We start from the raw sequence: 11,564 nt of genomic DNA on the forward strand, positions 1-11,564 counted from the left end.
TTCACGCGGCACATTTTTTATCATCCCGCGGCACAAAAATGTGCCGCGGCGCAGTGTTTGAAAACCTCTGTGTTAGACAGTTTTTTGTTGCATAAGAATCACGGTTCCTGTCGATTTTCTTCCAACAATTAACAATACTTTTAGCATCTATTTTCTCCCATCCTTTTGAAATTAGCATCATAACCTGACGCAAATTTAATTTACCAATAGAATGTGTAAAATTGTTTTCGAAATCTTGAAAACATAAAAATTCCATAAGAAAGAGGAATAATAATCTTTAAAAATCTTGATTATTCCCATATCCAAAGGTTGTAAATAGGGCGTTGTATTTTTCGGCAAAAATAAAAATTCGATGTTCGAACATTCGGCAGTTTTATGGCATCCCGCATTGTCAAGTATTAATAATATTTTTCTGTTGTTTTTGCAAAACGATTCATTTATAAGTGTAAGCCAACTCATAAAAGTCTTTCCAGTCATCCATGCATTTTGAGAAGATGAATACAATAACCCAAAATCTTGAACATCAAAATTTTTTAGACACCGAGGTTTTTTATATTTTCCAATAATCAATGGATTAAGTTTTCCCCCGATTAAACTGCAGCATAGAAGAACAGTGAGTCTTTCTTTCCCTTGTTTATAACCAAAACACGGTTCGCCTTGTTCAACAAATGATTTTTGAGGAGTTCTTTTTATAAAAAGCGCAGTTTCATCACAATTAAATATATTCTCAGGTCCATATTTTAATACTTTCTGGTCATATTTTTCAAAATAATTTTTCACATAAGATAAATCACATGAAGCTTTTTCACCACATATTGACTTGAATTGAAGTTCATGCCGCAATTTAAATCTATCAAGCCACCCATTGGAAGCTTTAAAAGAAGTAAATCCAATTTTTGAAGCTGTAACTAAGGCAATTTTTTTCAAAATAGGGCCTGAAATCGGAATTTTATCTACGCGTAGTCTTTGAAATATTTCAAAGACTTGATCATCAAATTTATCTTTATCGGCTTTAAATGTGTCATATTCCTCAGAAATAGTATTGCCGTGTTGCAAGAAAGGTACAATATTTCGTTTTATTCTTGATATTGTTCCTTTACTTGTGTTGTACTTTTTCATTAGTTGCCTCTCAGATAAATTTTTCTTCAAAATTTCTTTAGCAATCTTCAATTTAGTTTCGTAATCCATAACCACAACAATAAAAATATAAATTGAAAATAAAACAAAAAATAATTAATTTATTATAATTTTATTTTATTTTTAATTCCTTATAAATGATTTTATGGTGCCCCAAAAATTCCATAATTTTTTATCGATTTTTATTTTTTTTCTGCCAAAATGTACTTTTGGAATAAAGTGCCCCAAATTGCGGGGGTGCCCCAAAATCCGAGGGTGCCCCACCCCTGGGGTCTGCCCCATTTTGGGGTCGGACTGTATTCCTAAATATTATATTGAAAAACTTGTTTTATCTATGAAAAAACGTTGTTGGGATATTTTTATGGCAAAAGGAGGAAATACCAGATATTAATTACAAAGTTTTTAATTTTGAATCATTTTTTTTGTCACTGACATATACTAACATATTGTGTGTTGTGCTTTTAATTTTTCCAAATTAATGTAATTAGCAAATATTTTATTAAAATAAGATCATAATAATTACAACTAATCTACTAAGTTTTTTGAAATTAGAATATTTATAAGATTTTCAAAAAAAAACTAAATATGAATTTTGAATCATTTTTTTTGGCGAGGAGTGTAGATTCTGTAAGAATCAGAAGAGGGGTGTCATTTTTGGAGAAGGATACGATCTTAAATCATGTCCTTTGCAGAAGGAGTCCAAAATGAAGTGTGTAAACTTTAGTTCAGACGAGCACCTTTCCTGGTTTTCTGGCTGTCTACATGCAAGAGAAGCACAAAACAAGCATACACCGAAGGCTACTTCTTTCACAAGTGCTTTAAGGGCTCAGTCAGTGTGGAATCATTCGGATTTAGGTAGAGGAAATCTAATTCCATGTTCATTGCTTAATAAATCCCCAATATTTATGAAATGAAGTAATAATATCAATTTTATTCTTTAAAATATAATTTATGGATCAAATCGAATGCAAGCCTTTTTCCACTTGCACTGGTTACACCAAGAATCCCTCTGATGAATTCCGTAAAATTTGCGACATTTTCCTATTTTTTGAGCTTTTCTTGGCTGTTTAGGTGAAATTACTGCCTTTTTAACTTTATAAAAATTGGATTTCTTGTATATAAGGATTAAGTCAAGAAACCGATTTATTCAACGAATTTATTTTCCCTTTTCCGGAAAATAAAAATTCCGAGATTTTAAATACGTTCAATTTTCTTTTTAACTTTTTACGTTCTCTTGGGTTTATGTGGCAGTAAATCGACGATTCCAAATGCATGTAGCTATATCTAAAAATAAATATCACTAAGTGTTCCAATATTTATTCCAATTAAAATGAATCTTACAATGGCAAACTTTCTGGTACTTGATTTTCATCACTTACGTCACTGTCAGAACAGTTTTGCAGTTCAAAAAAACCTTCTTTCAAAAAAGACATGTTTTCACTTTCCAAAGACTTCTAAAAATTGTAGTTAAGAGGATTAATCTATTCTTAAAAAATCGACAAAGTTGTATCAATCATTCTAAGTTCTGTCTATTAAATCAGCAGGCATTTTAAAAGAATATTTACTATCTGAAATGCTCAAATCGCAATCGACTTGTCAGAAACCATCTGACAGCGATGACGTAGTCATACCGGCATATTTGAATCCTTCTTCGAGAGCATTTTGATGGTTTCATTGAGGCGTCGAAAAACAGAATTGTCACTATCATTCGATGAGAGATTTGCTTGTAGTTAAAATTATGTAAAAATACTCCCAAACGTATCCTTAAAGTCCATTTGATCCACATTGAGTAGATCTAAATTAGGAGGAATTGTTTTAAAATTACCTGGAAAGACTATTGTTAATCATCTTAAACAGTATTACCTACGATGCGGCAAATAGTTTTGTAAATATCAATTATACATGTATAGTTATTTAGGTTTGCCTTTGTGAAAGTACTTTTTATATAATTTCAATAAAAGCAAAGTTTCATTAAAATTAATTGTAATTAGTTCCTTATTTATTTCTTCTCTTAGCTCTCCTTCACTTGGTGCCTGGTCATCCTGTAGGTGGGGCTGTATGTTCTTTCGATCCTGAATTTTGATCCCAAAATGTGAATGTTCAGCTAGTTGAATTCAATCATAGTGCTTAAATTCATGCTATCAAGATCTTTTTCAGAGAAACAGACCGGATATATACTCTCACCGAGACCTCAACTTTGAACGAATTCATGTGATGTCTGTACTACCGTGAAACAATTCCGTCCCGGGATAGAACGAGCGGAACATTTTTACAGTCGCCTCGTGGATCAGATCCAACTCAGAAGCCAGGAGGTCGTATTCGTGGGACTTCTCCACTTTCACTTGATTCAGTGAGATCTGTGATATTATTCCAACCTGGATAAGAAATATCACGTCCTGTGCCCTGTCCATAACAAATATGTCCGGTCGGCTGTTTTTTACATCAAAGTCTGTCCTGAGAACGGTGTCTACTCGTATTTCAACAAGATCGTTTGTCTCCACTGACTGAACAGAATTAGTCTTGAGATTCCTGGACATTTTATTTCATTTATCTTACAAGGTCTAAATCAGGGCTGGCCAACCCAAGGCCCGCGGGCCGCATGCGGCCCGCGATGGAGTTTGGTGCGGCCCGCGAGAGAAATTTTGTATGTAGTTAACCTATAAATACATTCAAGATAATTTTTCTTAAGTTTAATAAATAAAGATAAATTTTATAAGTTTAATAAATTTTAAAGTTTATCTATTTTTGTAGCTGTTATCAATATGAAGAAAAGGAAAATTTTTGAAGAAAACAGGCAATTCAGCAATCATTGGGAAGAAGATTACTTTTTTATAATGCATAATTCCAAGCCAACATGTTTAATTTGCAAGGAGAAAGTATCGGTGGTGAAAGAGTACAATGTAAGAAGACATTATGAAACAAAGCATTCCGAATACGCGAAATTTAGTAAGGAATTGAAAACAAGGAAACTGGATTCGCTTAAATCTGAATTGAGAAATCAGCAAAGACTATTAAATTCATCGATACACTCTTCTTCTGATACTGTTAAAGCAAGCTACTCTGTTGCAATGATAATTTCAAAGAGAATGAAATCATTTTCGGATGGAGAATTCGTAAAAGAGTGTTTGGATGCTGTCGTGAAAGACATTTTGCCAGATAAAACTAAAAAGTTTTCAAACATTAGCTTGTCACGTCAAACCATATGTCGCAGGGTTAATGACATTTCAAATGAAATTGTGGTGACTTTGCGTGATCAAATAAAATATTTCAAAAGTTATTCTTTGGCCTTTGACGAATGCACGGATATATCAGACACGTCTCAACTTGTAGTATATATTCGTGGAGTTACCGAATCTTTTCAAGTGAAACAAGAAATGCTTAACCTTGTCAGTTTGAAAGATACTACAAAGGGCGAAGATATTTTCCAAGCTGTTATGAAATGTTTATCCGACAATGGAGCGAATTTAGAGACCCTTGCTGGATTGACAACAGATGGGGCGCCGGCTATGATTGGAAGAAATAAAGGAGTTGTAAAGCTAATAATGGATGAGATGGAGTCAAGAAGCATAAAAAATGATTTATTTGTAATACACTGCTTGATACATCAACTCAATTTGTGCGCGCAAGTGTTGTCTATGAACCATGTTATGAGTGTGGTTGTAAGAACTATAAACTTCATTCGTTCTCATGCACTTCAACATCGCCAGTTTAAAGAATTATTGAACGAGTTATATTCTCACTATGGTGATCTTGTGTATTTTTCCAATGTCAGATGGCTGAGTCGCGGAAAATGTTTAAAACGTTTTTTCGACTTGAGAGAAGAAATCAAAAGTTTTATGATGCATAAGAAAATGACATTAACTGAATTAAATGATGAAGAATGGATGCTAGATCTGTGCTTTTTGGTAGATATAACCGAAAAAATTAATCAATTAAACAAGGAGTTACAAGGACAGGATAATTTGATTACTAATGCATGCCATCAAGTCAAAGCATTTCGAATGAAATTGTCATTGTTTGAATGTCAAATAAGAAATGGAAATGATCAACATTTTCCAACGCTAAATCAATTTAAAATCAGCCATTGTAAAAATTTCTTCAAGTACGCTGATGAAATAAAAAATCTTGCTGCAGCATTTGACAGTCGATTCTCGGAACTAAAAAAATATGAGAAAATGTTTGAAACATTTTCTTCTCCATTTCATGTTGACGTTTCTATTGTTTCAAATACTTTGCAGACGGAAATAATTGACCTACAGTGCAACAGTGAACTAAGACTTGTTTATCCTACTATATCCAAAATTGACTTTTATAACAAATATGTGACTGCAGAAAAATATCCCAACTTAAGAATTTTTGCACAAAGAGTTGTAAGCTCCTTTGGATCTACTTACGTATGTGAATCATTCTTTTCGAAATTAAAGTTTAGTAAAAGTAGATATAGATCTTCTTTAACAGATAAAAACTTAGAAAACCAATTAAGATGTGCAACTAGTAATTGTGAAGTTGATTTGAAAAAATTAAATGAAGATAAAGAAAAACAGATTTCTCATTGATACGTATAATTGGACTGAATGCTATTTTACTAAATAAAATCTTATCTGTGTTGTTTTGATATCTATCCTTAGTATGTACATGTATATGCGGCCCGCGGAAAGGATTCATTTGGACAAAGTGGCCCGCGATGCGATTTGGGTTGGCCAGGCCTGGTCTAAATGAATACACCTGACATCTTTGTTTTGGCTCCGTATTTAATGACCATTTAGCATTTTTCCGCACCTTGTTGGTAAGCGGTCCACCGTCGTCGACCTTGTAATCCACAATTAAATATTGGTCTTTCATCATATATAGGGTTGGTTCGCTAGCTGAGAAGTTTTTTAAATACTTTTGCCAACACAAAGACTCAATTATGTCCCCTAAAAATTAATTTATAGTGATATTATTAGTTAAAGATTTTTAATTTTTTGTTTTCTCACTAACAGATGTCAACAACCTTGCTGCTATTTATAACCCTGCTGACACTTCTGACCCGAGAGGGTGTGCGGCATTTGCCTTGGGTGTGCAGCATAAAAGAGCTCTGATCCAATAACAACACAGAACTGTCCAAAAATGCCATTTCACATATTATTATCAATTGCAAAAAGTTTTACTCAGATAACTGGAAAACCAAAAGATAAAGAAAAATGATTCCCTGTATAAGAGTGGACAATTCATGAGCTCATTAATTTGGTTTTTTTAACAAAAGAGGTAATCAGAGAAAACTTTTTATTAAATTACAACAAATAAAAATTTTTCTCTAAAAAGTCAATTTTATTGACCTTGAAATTTTAAAAATTGTTTAAAAATCGACCTAAAAATACAGGTCGTATACAGATGCTGATTGATTCATTGTTCAGGAACATACCGACTGATGAGATCGGTAACGCATTGAGCCAATCTGCCGAATGTAGTTGACAAGCGCGATGAATACTTGCTAACTGAGACTGGTCGGCGTGGGAGCAGATAATTTTTTAAACAATTGTCTTCGATAATTTTTTTTACAAAAAGTGCTTCGACACAAGCAATCAATTTTGTTGACTTGATAATTTACTTTTATTTAAGTGCATAATTATGCACCAAATGAGCAAAACATGTGATATAGTATGGATCACAATAAAATAATTTTAGAGTACTTCCTGCAAAAACTATATATGAAGCAGCATCAGTGATATGAAGAGAAAAATTCTTTTTTTTAATTAATTTTCCCTATAGTGTCATTAACAATTTCGACCTATAATAGAAGAATTTGGAAAGAAATCAAATGTTATAAAATTTTTTTAGATAATATCTTTGTAAATTTGCAAACGTTCCAACTAGACAGTCCACAAACAAAAAACCTTAACAATTAAATAATTCAAAATAACTTTCTTTTGTTGAGCTAAAATTTCTACTATATAGCGGCAAGTAAACTTTAAAAGAAATGGATGTCCAGCACTTTCGAATAAGTTCGTTTACAAAAAAGCATTACATTCGGTGCAATAAAAAATTTTTTTGGGATCTTTTTCGCGAATATTTTTAGCTTTTATAAGATCAGAAAGCTCATTTTTATGGATATCTTTATAATTTAGAAAAGACTTTTAAAATAAAAAAAATGTGATGCCGATTATTTTAAATTTATTTTGACGCTTAAAATTATGATATATTATTATTTAATTTTTTATTTAAAAATTGACCGATTAAAAAATGTGACCGGTGTTTGAGCGGACCAGGTTCGTATATATTTTTTTTTTGATTAAAATTTTTATTTAATTTTCTAATTAATGGGGAATAAGTTATACACGAATTAATAAAGAGCCTGGAGGTCAGCTCAAAGTCGCCGCACTGCGTATCGAGTGGCAGTTTCCGCGGAAAATGGTTCGTATATTAAAATAAAAAATGGATAAACTAATTTATTCTTATTTGAAAAAAATGTGACCGGTTTTTGAGCGGACCAGGTGCGTATATTAAAATAAAAAATGGATAAACTAATTTATTTTCAAAAAATTTACCTAAAAATAAAAAAATTGACCAGCGGTTCTCAAACCTTTTTTAGACTGAAGACCACCTTAAATAAAATAATTTTTTTTCTACTAGCGCACAATTTTTGGCCTCATCGGGGGCATTTTTTTGCAATTAAATGGTATAGTTAAAATTTAATAATAAACGTAAAACAATTTATTTTTAATTTGAATTAGTAGGGTTTTTGGCCCCAATTTGCTTTGTTTCCTACGTGGTTTGGGGAGAAGAATTGCCAAAAGAAGGGACGACCTGAGAGAGTCCTTTTGGCTTCTTCAACGCTTCTCCATTGCCATAATCCGCGGCAACTGTTTCGCAATCCGTGATGTTGGGAGGGCGTCCTAAACTGCGTAATCTTAAACAAACTTTCTTTTTTTCTAACATTCTGGATGAAATTTTAACTATTAAAAAAATTTATTTTCACGATTTCGAATTTCCTGAGACTCTTTGGAGAAGATGAAGAGTCTCGTTGTGGTTTTTGCTTTTCTTAGCGATCTTCGTCCCCAGCCAACGAAAAAAAAGAAAGTGATTCCGGACCGATTACCCCTAATTTCTCGGCGGCTATTGGCGCAAAAATTTGATTTCTAGTCAGGAACGAGTATTTTTTTGATTTTATGAGCTTTACGAGTTTTGCCGCCGAGCCGGGCTCAGCAACTGATGAGACATAAAAAATATCATAACAGACAATTTAGCAATAATTCGGTGAGATTTCTGATCTTTTTGTTCAGAATAATTATACTTACTGGTTCTGGTTCTATGTTGTATGTCTGGTTTTATGTTGGACAAAGCTACTTGCATATCATCTTATACCTGTGGTTATTTCTATATTTTGTTTTTATCGCCGACCACTTCAAGAGACGACTCCAAACAGATGACACTTATACAACCACATTAATTGGTCATCCGCGAGGTTTATTGAACGAAATAACACTCTCGGAGGTCCTAGAAGCATTTCACCGTATGAACAATAACAGAGCTGCAGGATATGATGGAGTCCCAGGGGAACTACTCATATACGCTCCCAACAGTCTAGCGAGCTTTTTCGCACAGATACTGAACAAGGCGTTTGCCCAACACTGCCCACTTCCAATCGGGACAGGAATAATAATACCCGTCCAGAAACCGGGCAAACAATGGGGACCCTGTGGAAGCCTGACACCGGTTGTATTAGTCACCTTTCTAAGGAAAACTCTATCGACTATTGTTCGAAACCGAATATCAAGATCAGTTGATCGTTATCTCTTGCAGTCAGAGTGGCTTCAGACCTGGAAGATCCACGGCTAATATTGTTTGGACCCATCGCTGGATCAATGCAATATGTCAGAAGTATAAACGATCCTTTCATGTCCTGGGAATCGACATGAGCAAAGCTTTTGATAGCATCAACAGGAGTAAACTACTTATCGTGTTAAAGAACATTGTAGATGAAGACAGTCTACGCATGATACATATGCTATTATTGGAAACTCAACTTCTTGTCAGAATTGGCCCTAAGGAGTCTAGACTATTTCCTACAAATGTTGAAACCCCACAAGGGGACACACTATCGCCTATATTATTTATCGTCTATCTGGAGGCAGCTCTGAGAGACCTAAGAGTAGAAATTGGATGTATGGACAACCAAGTTGTGGAACTCATATACGCGGATGATCTTGATTTTATTACGAAGGATCGGAAATTAATAGAAATTATTATGGAGAAAGCAAGAACAATTTTCGATAAATGGTCACTCAATGTCAATAAAGAGAAAACCGAAATAACCACCGTCGAACGTATGCCAACTCGCATAGATGAGAAGTGGCGAAACGTCCGAAAACTCGGATCTCTTCTTGGCGATTCCGAAGATATTACCAGACAAAAAATATTATCAACAATTGCACTTAAAAAACTTCAATCTATCTGGATGAGAAAAAACCAAATTTCGACTAAGATGCGCATACGATTATATAAAGCATTTGTCCGACCTGTCCTCATGTACAACGCAGGTACTTGGGGACATCAAAGAAAAACATGGAGCAACTTGACTCTTTCCACAGTGGTCAACTGAGAAAACTCCTTGGCTATTCGTGGCCGAAGAAAATATCAAATGATAAATTATACAGGTTAGCTAACTGTGGGCCTATAAGTCTAAATACTTACGAAGGAATATGCTATGATCGGAGGCTGATTGAAGGATGCAGACGATTAGGAAGAAATCAGAAAGAGGGCAAGACGACGGAAGAGATGGAAGGGTCTAACAACAAGAATAGTTAAAAACATGGCACAAGCGAAACCATAAACTTTGTTTACTGGCAACGCGAACGTGCATTAACTAACTAACTAGATAGTAGATTGTTTGAGAATAAAAGTAATGATCGTTAATGATAATTGTCATATATCCTGACCAGTCATATCCAAACTAAAAAAATCTTTAAATCCACTTTACGCTAAACATTAACACCTGTCTTGTTGCTGTGTGAAATATTTGCTGTAATAAGTTTCAAGGTCTTTGTATTGTGATTGTTTAAAATTCTAGAACCTTTGGCTTTAATTTTTATAAGCACGTTAAACCGACTTTGCAAGCACATGAAAGACCACTTGAACCTTACTGAGTTGCTTCCTGAATGTATCTGAGACATGATCAGAGCATGTATATTTTCCTTCTGGTCTTTTTGAGTGAAATTTTAACTTCTTTGGCGTCATTTCTCCTAAGAAGTTTGTATGCTTTCTCGAAGTTGGAATTTCGCTTATTTTATACCATTTTTTATACTAAATGGCATTAACACCAAACTAAGTGGAGTCAATAGAAAACAAAATGGGATTAGCAGTAAATTAATTGGAATCAATTGAAAACTAAGTGGGATTAATACCAAACAATATGGGATTAACAACAAACTAAATGGGATTAACACCAAAAAATTCTTTAAAATGTAATGTTAACCATATTTACAGTGTCACCAATATTTCCCTGTATTCCAGAAATAAAGTTTACACCATTTTTAAATGTAATTGTTTTTATTCTATCTACGATTATTTTTTCAAGTATTGTCTTCAATAATTGACAAATTTTTCCTTTTTTGAATACAATTTGGTTTTTAAAGAAAAGATGTCGCTTTTCAGATAAGCTTTTACTTTTGACCATACATTTTCGATGGGGTTAAGCATTGGAAAATCATTAAATTCTTCCAATCGAAGAACTTTGATACCACTGTGAGCTGGTGCATTTTCCAACATAATATTAACTGGAATACCATGTTTGGTCCGTGCTTACCTCAAACAATTTTTCATCTAATGAAAAGTCTGATATTTTTAAAAAGCTCCTTTTACGATGTTAAACGGGTTTGACGAGTGACGCTGTCATCAGTGAATTTGTCTAAAAGTGACTCACACGCAAGAAAAACACGAGAAGCGTAAATCGAGATTTCAAGCAATACTTGAATTTGATATTGATAATTGTGGAAAATGTAATTCAATTTTTCGTTTTATTCCATGAAAAATAATTGTTTTATCCTGTTTGACGCATGATATTGTAAATTCGACATGCTCTTTGTTAAACTTTTTTTCATAATTGCCACCTAATCTCACTTAGTTTTTTATTGATTCCACTTAGTTTGGTGTTAATCTCATTTAGTATGGTATAGTTTTCTGCGTTCCGACTTCCAATTATTTTCAATATTAGTTTTGGCCATTTTTGCAATAATAAATTGACCTTGTCAATCGTGGAACTCGTGGGCGGCTTTTACTCTCTGGGTTTCAACTAGGTGTACAATTATTGGGGTATACTGTCGGCATCTTGGTCGTTTATTATAGTAATTAAATCACTAAAAGATAATTGTCTTGATGATTCTTTCATATCAGTAATACAAATCCCACTGAATAAGTTGAACAATTTGAATAAGCAAAATATTTTATTT

The 11,564-nt window shown here is 33.4% G+C and overlaps 2 protein-coding genes across 2 annotated transcripts; both read left to right on the forward strand.

Annotated features, from left to right (window-relative positions):
- The first annotated feature begins 3,971 nt into the window (after nucleotides 1-3,971).
- On the forward strand, nucleotides 3,972-6,226 carry LOC115228833 (general transcription factor II-I repeat domain-containing protein 2A-like). The gene is made up of 3 exons (XM_029799304.1): nucleotides 3,972-4,667; nucleotides 5,376-5,571; nucleotides 6,120-6,226. Exons 1-3 carry the CDS (start codon nucleotides 3,972-3,974, stop codon nucleotides 6,224-6,226), a joined length of 999 nt encoding a protein of 332 aa, XP_029655164.1.
- A 2,805-nt stretch (nucleotides 6,227-9,031) lies between these two features.
- LOC115228834 lies at nucleotides 9,032-10,655 on the forward strand (the record flags this gene model as incomplete). The annotated part of the gene is made up of 2 exons (XM_029799306.1): nucleotides 9,032-9,656; nucleotides 10,603-10,655. Coding segments are annotated over exons 1-2 (678 nt in total), but the record flags the coding sequence as incomplete, so codon positions are not given.
- Between the last annotated feature and the right edge of the window lie 909 nt (nucleotides 10,656-11,564).

This window comes from Octopus sinensis, unplaced genomic scaffold (genome assembly GCF_006345805.1).
Source record: "Octopus sinensis unplaced genomic scaffold, ASM634580v1 Contig11052, whole genome shotgun sequence".
In the NCBI taxonomy this organism is placed as follows: domain Eukaryota; kingdom Metazoa; phylum Mollusca; class Cephalopoda; order Octopoda; family Octopodidae; genus Octopus; species Octopus sinensis.

Bases quoted from the DNA above. Each gene is read 5' to 3' on its own strand.
- LOC115228833 (XM_029799304.1), top strand. From the start codon at position 3,972: ATGCATAATTCCAAGCCAACATGTTTAATTTGCAAGGAGAAAGTATCG. The intron at 4,668-5,375 runs GTAAAGCTAATA...AATACTTTGCAG, and splicing joins TTGGAAGAAATAAAGGAGTT to ACGGAAATAATTGACCTACA. The intron at 5,572-6,119 runs GTAGATATAGAT...TCTCACTAACAG, and splicing joins GAAATTAAAGTTTAGTAAAA to ATGTCAACAACCTTGCTGCT.